Source organism: Platalea leucorodia (assembly GCF_965183815.1).
Source record: "Platalea leucorodia genome assembly, chromosome: W".
Classification (NCBI taxonomy): domain Eukaryota; kingdom Metazoa; phylum Chordata; class Aves; order Pelecaniformes; family Threskiornithidae; genus Platalea; species Platalea leucorodia.
In genome coordinates this window covers 31,837,717-31,859,219 of record NC_138859.1, presented here as the reverse complement: position 1 = coordinate 31,859,219, position 21,503 = coordinate 31,837,717, and the positions used below count along the sequence as shown (strand labels likewise).

The 21,503-nt window shown below is 46.2% G+C and overlaps 1 protein-coding gene across 1 annotated transcript in view; it reads right to left on the bottom strand.

Annotated features, from left to right (window-relative positions):
- Positions 1-3,182: 3,182 nt before the first annotated feature.
- Positions 3,183-21,503, bottom strand: part of LOC309601492 (ubiquitin-conjugating enzyme E2 R2) — a 60,817-nt gene continuing 42,496 nt past the window's right edge. The window contains exons 2-5 of the mRNA XM_082334518.1: positions 16,920-17,006; positions 12,745-12,842; positions 6,951-7,085; positions 3,183-4,140 (exon numbers count right to left, since the gene is read on the bottom strand). Of these exons, the coding sequence (XP_082190644.1) occupies positions 3,921-4,140; positions 6,951-7,085; positions 12,745-12,842; positions 16,920-17,006 (540 nt within the window). The 3' untranslated portion in view covers positions 3,183-3,920. The remainder of the gene's footprint in view (positions 4,141-6,950; positions 7,086-12,744; positions 12,843-16,919; positions 17,007-21,503) is intronic.

Here is a 21,503-nt window from a genome sequence, read left to right as displayed (position 1 = left end):
TGTAGAGTTTGTCCTGCCTTTGGTATCACACCTTCTACTGGATGAAGAAGCTACTGCCAGCTCTGGGCAGCCTGGAGCTTTAGGAGCCAGGCAGGAGATATATAAGCAAGCCTGATCCAAGCCCAAAGGCCCAGACAGCACCATCCCTCTCACTCCCATTTCCCACTATAGAGATTCCTCTGGGAACACAGCTCTGAAATGCCATCACCATTCCTCCAGCACAGCTGTGAAGCCAAAGCTCTCAAGCCACAACCACATTTGACTCAGCAATTGCTGCTCTGCAAACAGTACCAAGTGCAACTCCTGTATGCTTGTCCTGCTAATTTTAGCTTGACTGCACCACTGAGGCACTGCAAAACCAAACTTCTTCAGTCTTGAGCTTGCAGGGAATAGCATGGGGCAGGCAGGACAAGCACGCTGAAGGGTTGGTAGTGATGACCTCAATTCCTCTGCCAGCCTTCTGCATGCAGTCACACAAGCTTCCCCCCAGTGCCTTGTCTGACCATTTCAGGCACACTGTGCTCCTGCCCTGCCAGGGAACCAGCCACAAGCAGCACCCCAGCCTCACAGCAGCAGCTTTGCCCCGAGTCCTGCATGCCTGCTGCTGCCATATGAGACCATAAACCATCTTCCCCCTGGTCTCCCTCTTCCTAACTTAGGAAGACTAAATATAACAGCAAAGCCCATAGCCTTTTACCAAAGTACTTCTCTGAATCAGTTCATTCTTTATTCTTGGGTTCGGACAAGCAGCTGTCAAACACCAGCTTTCTTTTCTAATCTTATATTTATGTATAGGTATTGATACAGGAGCAGCACTGAACTTGTAAATAGCTGTTATTCAAGGCTTTAAGTAACTCATGCAACTAAACCAGCTCAATTAACAGGGAAGTAACAGTACTGGGATATTTTCATTTTACATTTTTTATTAGTAGACAGATGTGCAGAAAAGACAAAAATATAACTACTGAAGGGAAAGCCAACACAAAAATGCATCAGTTTTAGTTAGTTAATTCTTTCTGGTAAATTATACTGAAGAAAAAAGCTGGGATTTCAGCTAAGAAAACTACTAAGAAATCTAGTGTACCCTGCTGGTTTCAGAATGGTTGAAAACTGCATTTGAAGGGGCATGTAGTTGCAAATGTAAACACTAATATTGGCTGAGACAGGAAAAAAAGTTTTAAAAAAACCCCACACAGATCAGGTAAACATTTTTCCATAATCTCTTAAATAGTTTCAAAAAAAAAAATAAAAACACCAAAAAAACCACACCACAAACAAACCTCATACTTCAGTTTGTATCTCAAAAAAAAGGAAACCAGCAAGTCAACAAGCAATGACACTGCACAGGACAGTGGGGAAGAGAAATTAGTCTGGTTAATGTAGGAGCTCTCAAAATAGGTTGCTTGTCTGTCTTTAGAAAAGCATAACAGAAGAGTCATGATAATACATCTTACAACACCAAGCTTGAAAATACAAGTCACTGGAGAGTATACAGTGAAGATGGTCAAAAGTACAAGAGAAATCCCAAAAGATGCAGTATCTTCATTTCAAACCAAGTCATCAGCACAGGCAGCACTGCCATACTCTGCTCCTTTACCCCCCTGAAAGCTGGAGAGCAGTGTCCCTGTCCTGGTGCAGCCCCAAGACCAGTCCTGCAGCCAGGAGGCCTAGGGACCCATTTGCCAATACTGGCAGGGCTGGAGTGAAGCTGCAGGGTGCCTCACACCATCATAAGATGCAGGGGAGCCCCACTGCCAGCTCCAAAAAGCACCAGGGGCTGAGTCAGTCCTTGCTGGAAGGATGAGCTGAAGCAGCCTATGTAGGACAGTTCAGGAGGGGTCCAGCTGCCTCCCCAGGTAACATGCAAGCAGGAGGGCAGACCTTTGCCAGGAGCACTGGGGAACAGGGTATCACCACTTGGGCTGCCTTTATTCCACAGGGGGTAGAGGGATGCACCACCAACACACCCTGGGGCAGAGGAGTAGAGACTGTCCCTGCTGCATCAAATCCCAACCAAGCAACATTTTGAAAACACATCTGCCTTGCTCACCTCAAACAGAGCCCCACCAGCCTTCCCCCCACCCCAAGGGCTGCCTTCCTTCTCCCCCCCCTTCTCTCCAGGCAGCACACTGAGCTTGCTCACTCTCATCCTGCTCCTCACCCTGGGACACAGCCACCATAGCTGATCACAGAACAAAGTTTACTCCCACCAAAGTACCCCTCCAGGGACCACAGCTGATGACATACCATTGAAAACCCCGAGACATACAAAAGGCAGGCATAAACAAATGCCCAAGCCCACAGCTCATATCAGGGTAAACTGCCTTTGTACCTGTGGGAATGGAGGGTCTTGCCCAAACAGGGCCAGCACCTCAGATCTGCTCCTGGAGGTGCCAGGTCTCAGCACAGGAGGGCAGGGCTGGCTGCTGATCAAGGGATCATGCAAAAGGTAATTTCATGCCACTGCACCACAGCGGAACAAGAAGCACACACTACAACAGGGTGAGGGTGCTGAGGGTTCTGCAGAGACAAGCATGCAGGCCCACAAGGGAGGGCCCTAAGCTCTGCCAAGAGCCCCCAAACACATGCAGGAGATCAAGCTCAGTGCACCAGCTGAAGCATGCTGCTAAATAGCCTGTCAAACCCTGCCCCCAGCCTTCTCTTCCAGCCTGAAAACACTGTGTACCCTCTCCTGTAGGGCTGCACATGCTCACCCATGCCCCAGCCACTGGGAGAGCCCAGCACACATGCATCCCCTCTGCCCTGTGCCCCAGCCACAGCAGCCACTACAGGAACAGGGACAGCCTGACCACCCCAGGCAGGCACCAAAGGCAGCTTTGACTTTTGCTAACCCCACAGAGCCCACAGGGCTGCAGCAGAGCTGCATTTACCAACACATGACCTACATAATAAGCAACAGAAATAAGTCTCAGGCCAGCACTGCATTTGGGCTGCAGGAAGCAAAGGCTGCTAGTGAGCACTGAGGCAGGAGACTATCAGTCTCTCTCACTGCCAAAAAGAAGTTCAGGATGAACACCGGCCTGCTGGGCAGCGGGATGCATGTCTGTTCTCCTCCCTCCAGAGAGGGGCAGCTGGCAGCAGATCTCAGCAGCACAGCTAAACTGAACTTTTTCAACCCCAACCTAGTCTGAAAAGAAAAAAAAAATAGCAACCCAAGGCTCAGTTGTACAGACATGAAGTGTTAAGTGTTTATTTTAGGGTTCATATCACAAGCCTTTTTCAGAGACAAAGTTGATTGTGCCCTCTGGGGCTCCAGGGGCCAGCTATTTCCTAACTTGAGCAGGCTGAAAAGGAATACTGTACCTTTCAGTGACATCCCATCAAGCTCAACACACAGTAGCTTTACACCCTCCGCCCCACACCTTATGAAGGAAAAGCCACCATGACAAGGCTAAACAAATGTACACACGCTATTATTGTAAATGGAGCAGCTAAACCTTGGCAATATGCTTTGTGTGGATTTTGCTTCCCAGTAAATGCAGCACTTGAGCTCCCAAAAACCCAGCTTCCGATGGGTTTGTTCCAGCTTTAAATACATTAAACATCTCAATGCAAGACTATTTAATTCAAGAATTTAAACGTGAGCAAACCTGTTTCACTGTGAGCATTTCGTAGAAGTGAAAAGGGGAGTTTCTTTTTTTAAAAAGAAATCATAATACAGTGATGAAAGGGTTAAGAATGCAAGAATTCAGACATTCTGTGGAGGGTCTCTAAGAGGTCCATAAAAAAAGGAGCAAACAGATCCATACAACAGGAGACAGCAGGAGACAGGTTTTTTTTTTTTTTATCCCCCCCCCCCACACACACACACACACTTTTTTGCTGGACTGCTGCTAGGTTACCACTGCTCCCTTCTGGCCTGAGTCGGCAGGGCAGTACAGGGGCATAGAGGGAGCAGGTCACGACTCCTCATTGCCAGAATCATCATCATCATAACAGTCGGCATCCTCCTCCTCCTCATCTTCATCATCAATGTCATCATCATACAAGTCGTCATAAAGCAAATCTGAACTGTTGTCATTGGAAGGCACTTTAGTTTTGATGCAGTACTCTGCCAGTGTAGTGGGGACCTTCACACCATCCTTCTCTGCCTCGGCTTTGGTAGCCAAAACCTGTTTCCTGCAGGGAAGAGGACACAGCAATGTAAGCAGGGCCACGTGCCAGCAGCAGCAGCATGGCTCAACTCCCCACCTCCCAGCCAGCCCCCCTATCAGCTCAGAGTCAGGAGAGCTGATGTTTGGCTGAAGCACCACAAGCAGCACTAGTAACAGATTTAGTTCCTGCAGCTCCAGGCTTGGGTGTTTGCAGCACGCACACTCTCAGCAACATATGAAATCAGTTATTCTACAGGACTCTGCATTAGAGACCTGTCAGAGCTCAGAGCAAATTTCATTACATCTGCTACAGAAGGGATGGTCAGAGATTTCCTAAGATGACTTACTGACTCCACCCACTGATGAGACTACCCCAACAGGCTCAAAACCACAATTCCCACAAGCATTTGGCAGCTCTGAGCTCCTACTGGAGGTTAAGAGCAGTCAGAGCATGTGGCTGCACCAAGACTGAAGCCAAGGGAGCTGGAGGGGACTAAGACAACCTCCCAGCAAGGCTCTTTGCACAAACCAATTGCCCTGCATCGCTCCAAGCAGAGGTGAATCATCGAGTCAACAAGGTTGGAAAAGACCCTTAAGATCATCGAGTCCAACCATTAACCTATCACTGTCAAGTCCATCACTATACCATGTCCTTGAGCACCACATCTATCCGTCCTTTAAATACCTCCAGGGATGGGGACTCAACCACTTCCCTGGGTAGCCTGTTCCAGTGCCTGACTACCCTTTTGGTGAAGAACTTTTCCTAATATCTAACCTAAACCTCCCCTGGCGCAGCTTGAGGCCATTTCCTCTAGTCCTATTGCTTGTTACTAGGGAGAAGAGATCGACCCCCACCTCGCTACATCCTCCTTTCAGGTAGCTGTAGAGAGCAATAAGGTCTCCCTTCAGCCTCCTCTTCTCCAGGCTAAACAACCCCAGCTCCCTCAGCCGCTCCTCATAAGACTTGTGCTCTAGATCCTTCACCAGCTTCACTGCCCTCCTCTGGACACGCTCCAGCACCTCAATGTCCTTCTTGTAGTGAGGGGCCCAAAACTGAACACAGTACTCGAGGTGCGGCCTCACCAGTGCCGCGTACAGGGGCACTATCACCTCCCTGGTCCTGCTGGCCACACTATTCCTGATGCAAGCCAGGATGCCATTGGCCCTCTTGGCCACCTGAGCACACTGCTGGCTCATATTCAGGCAGCTGTCAACCAACACCCCCAGGTCCTTTACTGCCAGGCAGCTCTCCAGCCACTCCTCCCCCAGCCTGTAGTGTTGCATGGGGTTGTTGTGACCCAAGTGCAGGACCCGGCACTTAGCCTTGTTGAATCTCATACAGTTGGCCCCAGCCCAACGATCCAGCCTGTCCAGGTCCCTCTGCAGGGCCTTCCTACCCTCCAGCAGATCGACACTTCCACCCAACTTGGTGTCATCTGCAAACTTACTGAGGGTGCACTCGATCCCCTCATCCAGATCATCAATGAAGATATTGAACAGGACCGGCCCCAACACTGAGCCCTGGGGAACACCACTTGTGACCGGCCGCCAACTGGATTTGACTCCATTCACCCCCACTCTCTGGGCTTGGCCGTCCAGCCAGTTTTTAACCCAGCGCAGAGTGCACCCATCCAAGCCGTGAGCAGCCAGCTTCTCCAGGAGAATGCTGTGGGAGACAGTGTCAAAGGCCTTACTAAAGTCCAGGTAGACAACAGCCACAGCCTTCCCCTCATCCACTAAGCGGGTCACCTTGTCATAGAAGGAGACCAGGTTGGTCAAGCAGGATCTCCCTTTCATAAACCCATGCTGGCTGGGCCTGATCCCCTGGTTGTCCTGCACTTGCTGCATAATGGCACTCAAGATGACCTGCTCCATGACCTTCCCCGGCACCGAGGTCAGGCTGACAGGCCTGTAGTTCCCGGGATCCTCCTTCCAACCCTTCTTGTAGATGGGCATCACATTTGCTAACTTCCAGTCATCTGGGACCTCCCTGGTTGACCAGGACTGCTGGTAAATGATGGAGAGTGGCTTGGCCAGCTCCTCTGCCAGCTCCCTCAGTATCCTCGGGTGGATCCCATCTGGCCCCATGGACTTGTGTGCATCCAGGTGGAGGAGCAGGTCAGTGACTGCCACCTCTTCGACAACTGGGACTTCACTCTGTGTCCTATATCCTGCATGCCCAGCTATCAGAGTCAATGCAGATATGGTCTTTCACCAGCCAAGTGTGACAGTGATCCCACTGCAATATGGGTTGCCCATCCACTGCTCTACAGCAACCCTAGCTCAAGTTTACATCATCTCCCTACAGCACCTGATTAACCATGAACTTCTCAGCAAAGGACAGTCAAAACTGAACAGTTCTTCCAGCTAGTCAAACCCAGCTTTGCAAGTGCTTGCCAAATCCCACTGATATTCCTTCAAATTGGAGGGACAAGATTAAGATTCATGAGTGCATTAAGCACAGAATTAATAGGATGCAGTCAGTTTGAATCACATCCCAAGCAATGCAGGCAGCGCTCAAAGGCAAGCAGGGACTTCAACTGGGATTTACTAGCAGCCAATAGGTTTTGCAGAGCATCATGCCAGATTAGTCTGAAAAAAGAACAATTTAAAGATAGATCAGCCCAGTCCTCCTGCTCCAGAAGTTTGCACTGCTTCTGTGTGCTGAAAAACCTAGAGGGACCAGAAGTGTAGACTTAGAATAAAGTGGTAAAATTCATTTCCAAAGAAGCAACCACAGCAAGAAGCTGGTTTCAGCAAATTCAGCAAGCAGCCTGTTTTATAGGATTCAAAGCAGGAGGCTTGTAGCACAGCATCACACATGGCAAAGCTTACCTTATGATTTCAGCATACTCCTTGTCTTTTCCTTTACTGTCCCTCCATTTCCTGAACATGACTGACGCATCCACATTGGCAGGAGAGAATGTGTTGGGCTCATTAAGCAAAGAGATTACACTCAGTAAGATAGTCCTGAAAAGGTAACCACAACAACAGTCAGAGCTAATGCATTCATAGATTCTGGATGCCGTCGACTTCTTTACGTGATGCATCAGAAACTTGTTTAAAAATCAAAGCTTAAACTAAGGATAACTAAGGATAATAGTTGAAGCGAGAGTAGATATTTATGAACTTTAGACCCCAGCCATCAGCATAGGAAAGGTGACACAATACAAACCTCAAGAACCTAAACTGACTACAGATCATCATGTCTATGCACATGCTTGTGAAGGGGTGGCAGCTAAAGCTCAAATCAGACCCGAGTTCAGCTTGTCCACACTGCCCATGGATAGTACAGGGCTGGAAACCTGCTTGTTGAGCCTGTTCCTAGTGATATTTGGCATCCCAGCAGAAAGCTGGGCTCTCCACCTGCCCCCTGCGTAGGGAGGACCACTACAACACAAGACCATGAGGTGAGACTGCACTGCCTTCCCTGCCCTACTGGCTGTTAAGAGGTTAGAGCTGTGGCCAGGTCTCTCCTCTCCTCAGCCCATGCGCAGCTAAGGCTACTGTAACAGTACACAAGCACGGCAAGGGGAAGACAGTGCAGATGTTTTTCAGTACCCAAGCAAGCCACCAAGGGCCCAGCAGGATTCAGCTGCTGGTACTCAGCAAAGCCAGCATGAGCCAGTCACATAACCCCCAGCAGACAAAGCCTTCCTGGATTGCTAGCAGCAGCACAGAGCTGCTAGCTGCCAGCTGCCCTGCTCTGCTGGCATTTACCAGAGCAAACACCACCTCCCTCACTCAGACCCTTCTCCTGCATTTCCTACAAACCTCTGCACTTCAGAGATTCAGCCCTTTGCTCCTCGCACAGTGCCACAACCAGCACAAAACTCAACAAGTCCCATCAGGCAGCTCTACACACACCACCACCTGGCTGTAGCTACCACAACAGCTTCATGTGTCCAAGGTGGTCCTGCTGGCAACAACTTTCAATTTAAATGGAAGGGAAGAACAAGAGACAAGCAATAAGTCTTGAAATACAGCAGCACATAGCAACTGCTGCTGGAGAGTAGGAATGCCCTACAGAGGGACCTGGACAGGCTGGATTGATGGGCTGAGGCCAACTGTATGAGGTTCAACGAGGCTAAGTGCCAGGTCCTGCACTTGGGTCACAACAACCCCATGCAACGCTACAGGCTGGGGGAAGAGTGGCTTGGAGAGCTGCCTGGCAGAAAAGGACCCGGGGGTGTTGGCTGACAGCTGGCTGAACATGAGCCAGCAGTGTGCTCAGGTGGCCAAGAGGGCCAATGGCATCCTGGCTTGCATCAGAAATAGTGTGGCCAGCAGGACCAGGGAAGTGATCGTCCCCCTGTACGCAGCACTGGTGAGGCCGCACCTCGAGTACTGTGTTCATTTTTGGGCCCCTCGCTACAAGGAGGACATTGAGGTGCTGGAGCGTGTCCAAAGAAGGGCAAGGAAGCTGGTGAAGGGTCTAGAGCACAAGTCTTATGAGGAGCGGCTGAGGGAGCTGGGGTTGTTTAGCCTGGAGAAGAGGAGGCTGAGGGGAGACCTTATTGCTCTCTACAACTACCTGAAAGGAGGTTGTAGCGAGGTGGGGGTCAGTCTCTTCTCCCTAGTAACAAGCAATAGGACAAGAGGAAACAGCCTCAAGTTGCACCAGGGGAAGTTTAGGTTGGATATTAGGAAAAACTTCTTCACCAAAAGGGTAGTCAGGCACTGGAACAGGCTGCCCAGGGAAGTGGTTGAGTCCCTATCCCCAGAGGTATTTAAAGGACAGGTAGACATGGTGCTTAGGGACATGATTTAGTGGTGGACTTGGCAGTGCGAGGTTAACGGTTAGATTTGATGATCTTAAGGGTCTTTTCCAACCTAAATTGTTCTATGATTCTATAACTGCTTTGCAGAACTTAAGGAGAGTACAGCCCCAGCTGTACTTGCATTGATTTAGGGGCCCATTCAGAGCAGCATGTGCTGAGCACATCTACCAGATCATATATCTGGGACACAATTCCAGGAAGTGCTTGGTCATTTGGATGTGAGTTTCTTGAAAAGGTTTTGAAACTAGACACTTGTGTCTGGTCAGACTGTTCAGTGCAGCTATCAGGAGAATCTTATACAATTTATTTTCCAAATGATATAGTTCAGTAGGAAAAGAGAACAGCAGCTCTGGAAAAAACTGTCTGGTCAGACTGGAATGATGGGCAGAAGAGAGACCATCTTCTACTTCATCTCAAGAATTCATTTAACATCCGTTGATTCTCAGCAAACAGGCCGTAAAGCCAGCACGTCAGCTCCAGCATCATTGCAACAGCTTTACTGTAGAGCAAGCAAAGTCTAGGGAAGGTCAAGGACAGGAATCCATGTCTGGATTTAGTATCTGCTCTACCACACTTCAAAGTGAAGAAAAGCAGATTTCTACTGTGGTGCCCCAGACTCCAAAGTTACTGCAAAGCTACTTAAATACACTAAGGCAACTGTCTATTAGAGGTGAGGCTCTCTGCACTCTTCATTCCTGACCAGCACGTTAGATCAGCTCCATCACTGCTGATACCTTAAGAGCTGGACAGTCTGCTCCGGCTCAAACCCTGCTACTGTGGGTAAGCAAGGTGATCAAGGTACAGTAACAGGAAGGGATCCCAACACATGAGATCTGACAGGACCAAAACCACAAAAAAAGTTCAACCATGTGGGACTGAAAACATCCTCAGCATCAGATACAAACTGCACTGGACTGGATACAGACTGACCATCTGCAATATTATCGGGGACCTGCAGAGTGGGGATTTCAAGCCTGCCTTCTGCTTTCTTACATCCCACACCCCATTCTGGGGAAGATGAGCTGTTTTAAGCATTTACAGCACTGTTGTCTCCAGACTGAGTCTCTACATCCCTTTACCAGCAGGGGAGGGCAGCCAGCAGAGGCTCAAGGAAACAGACCTGTTAAGTACCTTTTTCTCTCCATGTATCAACACAAAGCTCAGACACAGATGAATTTCATCCAAAACAGACATTATGTAGACTGGCTGGGACTCCCAACCAGTACATCTATTATACACCTTGTTGAAAAGGTTGTGGTTTTTTTGTTTTTGTTTTTTTTTTTTTTTTGTTTGTTGGTTTGGTTTTGGTTTTTTTTTTTTTCCTTTTCTTTCCCCAGATGCTATCCACATTGTAGCCTCTCGGAACCACCTTTAGAGGTAGGTATCATTTTGTCCTAGCACATTTTTGCTCTCCAGTATAAAGTAAAAAGTTCCGGCTTAGGCTGTACTGACAGTCATGTTAATGCATTGAGCTGGTTGCAGAAACCATCCAGATCTTAGGCAGCCAAAAAAAGCCAACAAAAGTGGGCATCCTCAGGAAACAAAGCAATAGTGAGGCAGGGCATCACCTATCTTCACAAGATACAGATGTACCAACATCTTGAATATTGTGCTCAGTTCTGGCCTGTGCGCCTCAAAGGACAGAGGGTAGACAGGGGAGATATGGAGAAGGGCAACTAAAATGATCAGAGTCTCAATTCTAAGCCCTGCCACCACTTCCTCAGCTTTCTGGGACTTGGGATGCAAGAAAAGCAGTATTCTCTGCCACACAGATCACAGCTGCATTCCTTCACATCTTGCTGGATGTTTGCTATACTTATTTATGCCTGCCTCATCTAGCTCTAAGTGATAGGAAAGTCCATATTGATTGTGTTAAAAAAGTTAGAGCATGCTTGACATTGTTAGAGGTAGAAGCACAGGTGCTCTCAAAGTTGAAAAATGACATTCCCCTCTCCAGACACTTCAACCAGTTATCTGTAGTAAGCAGTCAATACTTAGCAGGATTTACAAAATTTAGCAGCTGAAAAGAAGCCCTAGGTTACACATCCAGCTCATTACAAGCATGCTCCCCTCCCAAACCTTCAGCCCTGCTGCCTCCTATCTGACACTCTGGAGCTTTGCAAAGCCAGATGGGACCCCAGCAGGATGCATTTCTATCAGCACTTGGCCCAACAGGTGATGCTTGTAGCAGGCTAGCAGTTAAGAACAAGTTTTATTTCTGTTTGTGATACAGCTGAGGAATGTTTTCTCCCCAAATGTCACCCTTAAGCCCAACACATTCCAAGAGAGTAAGCACCAAGAACTGCACCGTGGTAAGGGAGAACAGAAATCAGAGAACTAGCACCATGAGAAGTTTCATGTCAATCTTTAGGGTTGTATATAATGAAATACTCAAAATGTGTGTGTGTGATATAAGTGATTAATGCCCAAAGCTGTTTCCTAACTATGAGTTGAGGCTTGTCACCTACTCCTAACCATATCAGATGTATGAAAACACAGTTTAATAGCCACATGAGCAGAGGGACAGGTGAACATAACTTAGCAATATATAGCTTAAAATAGTATTTAAGTTTGTTTGTTTTTTTTTTAAAATGAACTAGAACTTTATGAGAGGTTGCTTCATACTCACTTGTACTTGGCACAGATGGACTGGATAACCTTTACCTCAAGCTCAGAAGGTCAGATTCCCAACCCTTCATGACTTCACACAGCTAAGACACCATTTCTCTTGAGCCTTTTTAACCTTGAAGCAGCATGCTCCAGGAAGAACATCAGTTGTTTTAATTTGCTGACTGCTACAATTCCTAGTCTCCTGCCATGTTAGCTCTAGTTCAGCACTTTGCAGAGCGCGTATTACAATCCTATTTCAAGGGTCAAGAATGCAATAAATCCCCCTTGCTAGATCTTCACTTTGACAAAGGCTCTTTTCAAATTAATTTCATGAAGCCAAATTAAATGAAAGCTGAGTCAAACTATCACATAACCCTTTTCAAATCACTGCACTCCCTCAGGTGTGCCAAGATCCCTAGCTGGCTTTATCAGTAAATAAGTAAGATAGATGTTGGTTCACCAACTTGACAAGTCATCACTCTGAAAGCAAGCATAATTCTCATACGATATGCTGAAAATCTAGAGGCAATTATTTTAACTTTAATCTGATTCATTATCCAAATAATAAGTTAGAACAGGAAGTACCTTACTTTAAGGTTTTTCTACTACATCACTCACTACTCCAGCTGCACAGGTCAGTGAGCTGCTACTTGATACAAAGTTTTATCAGTTCTTTATTGGCAGTCTTGTAATAAGAACAAAATTCAGCTGGTGTTTCAAAAAAAAAATGGACAGGCTAGCCTTGAATGCCTCTAGTACTTAGTGATCCTTCATTTTTTTGGCAGGAAGAAAACTACCTGGCTATCTGCTCAAGATACAATACTGCAGGACAGAAGACAGAGACAAATACTGGAAGGCAAACGGTACATAGGATTATGCCCACCTGAATAGGCCTGAATACTAAAAAGTGTTCTTTTCCACTAGTTGTGGGAGTTTGAAAAACCTAAGCGTAGGAAAACATGGACTGGGAAATACTAGAACATTTGAGATAATTTGCTTTAAGAGCATAAAACCCTGTGAACAGGACAGAAGTCTCCACATTGTTAGCCCAGCATCAGGACACACAGCACTCCAGTATCTTAGACAGCTTGATAAGTCTGGTTCCCACTTGATTCAAGCCCTAAAACCCCCAAAGTCTTAAATTCCCTTCCAAACCTCTCCCAACACAAGCCTTAGTCTTGGAGACAGACAACAGGCATTTGAGGGCACTGTTGTGCATCATGGATTCACGCTGTTACCTGACATTTTGGGTAGGGTTCCACCTCTCAGATGGCAGCTCTCCACTTTGTGGGTCATCTACAGGTGGGTGAAGAATTGAAATACATACATCTCCATTCTGCAAGACAGAAACAAAAGCTGAGAATAGAGGTAGAGGTCTGACAAATCGACTCCACCACTCTGGCTACGTTCTGAGCAGTTTAACCTTGTTGATATTAACACCTCAAGTGCCAGTAAAAATATGCAAGAACTGGAAGCCATTCTCAATTCTTCCTGGGTCTACTGTATGTTCAAAAGTTTCCCTTGCTAAACAGAGTTAGTCTGCAAATTGGTACAAAATCTCAAGAGGTTTAAAGAATGTAGCAAAGCAAGCAAAAATAGTAATAAAGTCACATAAAACTAAATTGGTCTCCAGATAGCAAGTATGTCACAGTGACAGAAGTGAGCTTTAGTCACAGGAGATCCAAAGTAGGGTTAAAGTTTTTTTGTTCCCAGTGGTAGCCAAGTTAGCTACAGGAATTTTTGAATTGAAGGGTTTAGTACTCTCTACTAGCTCAGGTATCAAAACAATGCTTCTCCCAGGACACAAGGAGGTTGAACAGATGGTGCAGGGCAGGCTTATGCCACTCCCCTAGGACACAGCTGTTTGAAATATCAGGTGAAAAAGCAGGAGATGCTTTCTGAAAGTTTCACTGAAAATCCCTTCCAGCATGCAAGAGGAAGAATATTTTGGCAGTATATGGAAGCTATACAGCCACATAATTCTCCATCTGTGTTTTACTCACCAGTGTTATAGCCTGAATATAGATTTAAAGCTCTATGCCTACCATTTATAAACACTTTGAACAGCCTGTAAAACCAATTCTCCATCAGCAACAGCACTATGACATGATTACTTTGTAGGAGTGCTGTAGCAGTACCCACCACAGCTGATATTCTCCACTGAAGATGACTCCAGGGACTCATGGGGTCCCAATGCCTTAATGCAGGATGGGGTGGAGGTGCAGATGGGGCCTGAGGCTAGCCAGCAGATGTTGACTTCTCCAGGCCCCGCTGGCTTGCTGCCTCTTGCAGCTGGGTGCTGGTATGACTTACAAGTTCCTAGAGGCAACCCCACACCTTCAGGTGGCACAGCCTCAGCTGAGGGGCAGCACTCATGCTGTCCCTTGTCACCCTGATCCAAGGTACATGATGATAGGAACAAGAGAAGCTGCAGATAAGTTCTGTTTGAGACTGCAGGCTGGCAGCTCCCCACACACCTGGTCTCAGCTACATCCTAAGGACCCTCCAACACTGTTCAACATATAGGAGCCAGAGCACAAAGCAGTGCTGCTCACTATGATAGCATCCATGCCTTTGAGCCTGAGCCAGTGATCACAGTTACAGATAGCAGCAGCTCACCTGAAGGGTCTCCCAAATATTTCAACTCACCTTGATTAACAATGACATTTGTTTTATAGCCAAATGAGATCCTACTTCAACATTGGAGGCTTGTGATCAGTCATCCAGATTTCAGTGGCTCACTAATCCTGCCAGGTATGCTAATCTAGCAAGTCCTCATCATTTCAAAACAGGTTTTCGTCAAGAACACAACTACACTCAGCAATGTAGCACCTGGAGCTGCTGAATACCCAAGCATGCACTTATGTTGCTGGAACAGTTTGCCATAACAAGGCAGTTTCCTTTTAGGACTCCAACAGGCTTGTACACCTTAAAATGATATTAAAAAATATTTCTAGATTGAAGTTAACTTTACCAAGGTTAGATTATGTTCACAGCCTATTCTGGTTTTATTAATAATTTCCATAAATTTACCCAGTTTTTCCTTTAACCATCTCCTGGGAGAATACAGTGCTGGTGGCCAGAAGAAAGCATCACAGCACTTGGGTGAAGTTCCTTGAGCAATCAGGTCAGCAGCATGTGGACAAGCAGATATTTGGCAATATGAAAATATAGAGGAAAGCAAGAACAGGAGAAGTTTCCCTCTTGCAACAATAAATGTTACATGTTTGGAAATTCAAGCAGGGCAGCACTGCATTATAGAGTCTGAAAGGGTAAAGGTGTCATGGGGCCCGATGAGATCAGCACAAGGTTTTAGGGATCAGTGTAGTCAAGGGGAGAGCCTTTCCCTACATGCATTTTTGAAAGATATAAACAAGGAGGGTGGAGTATTCATCTGCCAATGGGAAATAACCTATACTTCTATTAGGACTGAGAACTGTTATGTCATAAAAATAAAACAAGTGAATGTAGTTTTACCAAAATTAAACTAGATGACCCAAGTAAACTGGAGATGGGGAAAACACAAGTTACTCAAGCCTCTCTGCTTAGAACTGGAACATCAGCCCCAACCTCTTCATCTGGTCCCACCAGCAGATTCTGTAAACTGCTACTTTCTTTCATCTTCCTTATACTGAAAGATTTTTTTCCTCCTGACAAACCCTCAAACCTCAAGCACTTTGCTGATTTATTCTCAGTTTCATTTGGAGTTATCCCAGTGCCTCATCTTCATTGCTTAAATGTTGTTTCCAAAACAGCCTGCAAGCCACTTCAGATTCCCTCAGCTCCAAGAAATACTGCTATGAACAAAGTACAAAGCTGAGAGCTGGAGTATTTGACCAGTAACCCCAAAATACACCCATCAAGTTTTGGGTTAGTTTCTCCTCCTACCTTCAGTTGTTTCTAGAGCCAATTTTTCATCTTTCCCACCAGGGCTGGGAGAGGTCCTTTCCAAGACTCATTTTGTACATACCATTTTGGTAACCATTTCCCACTCACCTCCTGCATGAGAATTTCTGGATTCAGAATCAACATCCACAGTATGGATCTGCAATAATCCGCAGGTCACAAAAGTTGTCTTTATTTATAGATCAAACTCCTACATAACTGAAAGAGCGCCTTAAAGAGAAACACCATCCTTTGCTACATGCAAGATTCTGTGCCAAGTCCAAAACTCAAGTCAGAAAACTATCAGGTGACTGATTTCAGGATGTCCCTGGGCTTAGGGCAATCCTCCTGAGCATCCAGTAATTAAAGCTGATTACTATCCTGTTTTGCACTGAAGTTTGGAGAGGCTTTTGGCCACTTATTACTAAGCCATCAGTGTACATTTTCACCATGACATTTGAAGCATGGTTATTCCAGGCTGGACATTTAGGAGCAACAACTTGTTCACAGCAAAGAAGAGAAGTGACATTCCTGTTTTGAAGTGGGCCCAAAGGAAGCCTACAGAACCTCTCACAGGAAGACCTGTGATAAGGTGACAGAGCTGCACCAACAGGAACATTTTGAAAAGCCTTTAGCTCCTCAAACTATTCAACCAGTAGTCCTAGCAGGCTGACACTTGTCTAGATATCCAAAAGTTTAGTGAGGATTTGACTGGCCTCCACTAAAAAAATCAAGTTTTGAGCCAAAACAGGCCTTTAGCTTTCAAATACAGCTCTATGAAATTCGGTAATTTTGAACTGATTGCTTCTATATAAAATCATTCCCCTTCTGGACCTGCTATGTAGTTGTACCATGATCCAACTATGGACTTGACAGCCCATAGCATTACCCTCTGAACGTGAGCCATACAACACACTGAACTAAAGGCTACTTCAAATTGACTAGCAGCCATCAAGTCTGAAGGTATCTGGTCACCCTGGTCCCAGGGTGACCAGGCTGTGCATCACTCCTCCTGAAGCTAGACTCCAGCCCAGCTCCAGTTCTTTCTGCAGTCGGAGCACCCAAAGTCCAACCCCCTTCATTTGTAGGCTGACTGCTGCAGAAGACTGTTTTCCATTATTTCTTGTCTCAGCACACAATTTTGTAGGATATACTCAAATTAAAGTGTACTTGAACTGTGTACAAACAACAACTAGTTACTTAAGTATTACAGTAGGGTAAGACCACATACACCAGCCTTGATCCAAGAATCCTCTAAAATTGCCAACACTCATGGCATAGTGCTTCAGCTGAGGCTGCCTGCTGCACTTGTAGGTATGAGAACAGCTCCATCCCTGCCTACAAGAACAGCATTGCCTACAACATTTAGATTTAAACTGTTCAACCATGAAGCTGACATTTAACACCAATAGCTAACCACTTTAGTTATGGCTAGAGACATTTAGTACCTTCAATACTTCCAGAAGTTTAAGGAAGTAGAAAGCCTTCTAACATGCCTGAGAAAAAGATTATTTAAAAAACACCTTACCTCATAAATGTTGGGGTGCCACATTTTGGTCAGAAATCTAAAGGTAGGTGGTGAATATGGATAGTCAATAGGAAATTTAATGTGAGCCTGGAAAAAAAGCAAAATATTTTAGTTATGAAACAGAACAAGAGATCAACAAGCCAACATTACAATAAAAAAATGGAAAAAACAATTTCAATTAAGGCCATTGAACTGTTCATTTTACATACCAGTGCCCATATGGCCCCACAGTATAACTCCACACAATTTCTTATGAGCAAAATACTAACTGAACAAGAAAAATCTACACACCAGGACTGATCTGGGCTGGTAATGCTCAGAAAACAAGCCAAAAGGCATCTACTACATCCTAATTCTAGAAGCACTATCCAACAACTGTTGTTAAACAGGGTAAAATAGATTTGAAAAGCTGGAACTCAAGATACTACTGATGTCTTTCTGGGTTCAGAAGCAGGCTAAAAACATTTGCTAAGGTGAAGAGATCCATTTTACATTTGCCAGTGCAAATATTTTAAATTACTCTTTCTGTGCAGAAAAAAAAATTAAGATACTTGCTCTACTGAGATCCAAAGTTGTTTTGCCTTTCTTGTGCGAGAGTTAAGCTGGTCCATCTACCTGTATTCCTAATACTACATTTCTTGCCACCACAAGCATTTCCCAAGTCTGAATACCATCTGGGTCTGTTTAATAAATCAGTGCAACTCGATGAACCAAATATTGATGGGCAATGACAGCAAGCATTACCTTCCAGTGCCTCTGAGGTCAGCAGCCAGCTATGGGGCAAGACTCTGAGCTGAATCAGTTGTGGGAAGACTGCAGAGATCCCAGCACTGGATATTAACTTCTCTGCGCTGTCCTGCTATTCACAGCAGTCAAAAGCCAGCCAGTAGGAAAGAGGGCTGAATCTGGACTGATTAAGTGCCAAAAATGCTCCCCTCTGAAAGGGAGACACACACACTGCTTGCTGCACTGCGGAGCACAAACCCTTCCCTTGGCATTGCTCAACCCACTGAGAAAGTCCCACCACCAGTCTAGCATAGGATCTCCAGAGAAGCATCTCCCAGCCCCTGCACCACAGCTGGGCTCACATGTAACTGAGAATGCAAGAAGAGATCCCAAAAGCAAATTGCACATAGCTAGAGCAGAATCACAGGTCACCCCCTTTCATTTAAGCATCTAACCATGCCACTTGGACACAGGGTGCTGACCTTGTTCAGCAGGACAGACTATGGAAAGTTTTATTCCCAGAAACAGAAGCAGGCAACCAAACAAACTGGATTACTGAGTGATTAAGTACCTGGCTACAGTTTTAGTTATAGATCAGCATATGCCTTTGCCTTGCAACCCAAATTTTATGGGGCAAGAGCGCCAGTTAGCCAAGAAAAGAAGGTTTTCTGTTCACCTTTATGAAAAAATTCAGCAGCTCACGTGGCTTTACATTCTGCATATGCCAGCTCATAATACTGACTGTATATGGGGATGTTACAACAGCACCGAGTCCTCACCCCGCAGTCATTTGCCACAGCATACTCACAACCAAAAGATTTATGATCTGCTTAAACAATCCTAGCCCACAGTTTAAGGTCAGTTACACAAATGGCATTGCTCCAAGAGCAAGCAAATGCCTCTTGTCACCACACCATTGCAGAAGAGAGCAGCTGCTGCAGCAAGGACATGCCTAGCTCTACAACATGCCACCCTGCACTGGGAACAGAGCAGAGATTTACCCAGAGCAGATTCACATAGTTGCAGACTCCTCCAGACCACTGGGGTTTTCCCAAGAAAACCCATTCCTGTGCTTACATGCAGTTTCATGATATCCAAGACATAAAACAGCCCAATGACTGAGGTTAAAAATGCAAGAGAACAAAACTCAGGGTTGAGCTAGCTACAAGATTTCTTGGCAGAACCTATAAGTCTTCTACACAGGTATAGTTTTAGGCAACCAAAAAAGCATACTGCCAGTAGCATACCAGCATTACCATGTTTATATACCACATACATGGTCAAGGAGCTGAGGAAGCAGGTCTCATTCTTCTCAGTAAAAACCCTCTGCTCTCAAATTGTCTAACCCTGAGGGTTTTGTCTCAAGAAGACCACTGCAAAGGCTGAGCCTGGAGCACCAGTTATGGCCTCTGTATGTGATGCAGACTCATGCAGAAGCTGTAGGATCCTGGAAGACTGTTTCAAACTTCTAAACCCTGTTTTGCAGCCACAACTCTTTAAAAGAAAAGGGCTATCTGCCTGCAATAACAATCATTACAGAACTAAATAAAGCTGATGTTTTGCCACATGAAGGATGCTTCTTGAGCTCTGGCACCAGAAAACGCAACTGGAGATAAATAAGAGAAACCTTTTCTTCTCATGTGGAAGCAGCCGAGACCCAAGCTTGCCTGTAACCAGTCACATTTTTAGAGAAATCAGTCACATTACTTGTTGATAAGCTGTTTCTAACTAGCCTGTGTTTAGCAGGCTGATTTCAGAGCCAAAATCCACCAAACTAGGAAACCCCGCATTACAGGCAGGGATTTTTTGCAAACAAGAAAAAAAAAAAAAAAGCATCACTTTCAGGTCCCTATGTTGAGATCATTCAGAATTTGGAAAGTGAAACCAAATGCTTTTCCAGGGCATTACAAACAGATAACAAAAAACGTTTTTACAAATATATCAGCAACAGAAGGAGTGCCAAGGGGAATCTCCCTCCTTTGTTGGATGCAGAAGGTAACCTTGCCACGAAGGATGAGGAGAAGGCTGAGGTACTTAATGCCTTCTTTGACCAGTCTAACTAATAAAGACTGAGGCATCCTCAGGGTTTTCAGGCCCCTGAGCTGGGAGATGGAGGTAGGAAGCAGAATGAAGCCCCAGTTGTCGAAGAGGTGGCAGTCACTGACCTGCTCCTCCACCTGGATGCACACAAGTCCATGGGGCCAGATGGGATCCACCCGAGGATACTGAGGGAGCTGGCAGAGGAGCTGGCCAAGCCACTCTCCATCATTTACCAGCAGTCCTGGTCAACCAGGGAGGTCCCAGATGACTGAAAGTCAGCAAATGTGATGCCCCTCTACAAAAAGGGCCGGAAGGAGGATCCCGGGAACTACAGGCCTGTCAGCCTGACCTCACTGCCAGGGAAGATCATGGAACAAATCATCTTGAGTGCCATCACGTGGCACGTGCGGGACAACCAGGGGATCAGGCCCAGCCAGCATGGGTTTATGAAAGGAAAGGGAGGTCCTGCTTGACTAACCTGGTCTCCTTCTATGACAAGGTGACCCGCTTGGTGGATGAGGGGAAGGCTGTGGATTTTGTCTACCTGGACTTTAGCAAGGCCTTTGACACTGTCTCCCACAGCATTCTCCTGGAGAAACTAACTGCTCACGGCTTGGACGAGCGTACTCTCTGCTGGGTAAAAAAACTGGCTTAACAGCCAGGCCCAAAGAGTTGCGGTGAATGGAGTCAAATCCAGTTGGCGGCCGGTCACAAGTGGTGTTCCCCAGGGCTCAGTGTTGGGACCGGTTCTGTTCAACATCTTCATTGATGATCTGGATGAGGGGATTGAGTGCACCCTCAGGAAGTTTGCAGATGACACCAAGGTGGGTGGAAGTGTCGATCTGCTGGAGGGTAGGAAGGCCCTACAGAGGGACCTGGACAGGCTGGATCATTGGGCCGGGGCCAACTGTATGAGATTCAACAAGGCTAAGTGCCAGGTCCTGCACTTGGGTCACAACAACCCCATGCAACGCTACAGGCTGGGGGAGGAGTGGCTGGAAAGCTGCCTGGCTGAAAAGGACCTGGGGGTGTTGGTTGACAGCCGCCTGAACATGAGCCAGCAGTGTGCTCAGGTGGTCAAGAGGGCCAATGGCATCCTGGCCTGTATCAGGAATAGTGTGGCCAGCAGGACCAGGGAGGCAATAGTGCCCCTGTTTTGGAGAAGAGGAGGCTGAGGGGAGACCTTATTGCTCTCTACAACTACCTGAAAGGAGGTTGTAGCGAGGTGGGGGTTGGTCTCTTCTCCCTAGTAACAAGCAAGGACAAGAGGAAATGGCCTCAAGCTGCACCAGGGGAGGTTTAGATTGGATATTAGGAAAAACTTCTTCACCGAAAGGTTAGTCAGGCACTGGAACAGGCTGCCCAGGGAAGTGGTTGAGTCTCCATCCCTGGAGGTATTTAAAGGACAGGTAGACATGGTGCTTAGGGACATGATTTAGTGGTGGACTTGGCAGTGATAGGTTAACGGTTGGACTCGATCTTAAGGGTCTTTTCCAACCTTAATGATTCTATGATTCTAAGTCCCAGAGATTTACTCCACATATCTTCTGTAAGAGAAATAATGGGAAGTTATGTAAACTCGCTCTGCTCTCACTGAATGCTATTCAAGTTTGAGTGGGTTAAGCAAGCCAAGAATTTCCAAGACAAGCTGCAAGACTGTTTGCAAAGATGCAGCAACAGCTACAATTACAGGTCAGTTTTTTCACTAAAAGCCTAATTCTAACCATGTTGAGACAAAAAGACTTGAATTAGGCAGTAAACTTTTTTAAATAAAGCAGTAGCTCACAGAAAGGTTTCCACCCTACAGTTTCACTGATG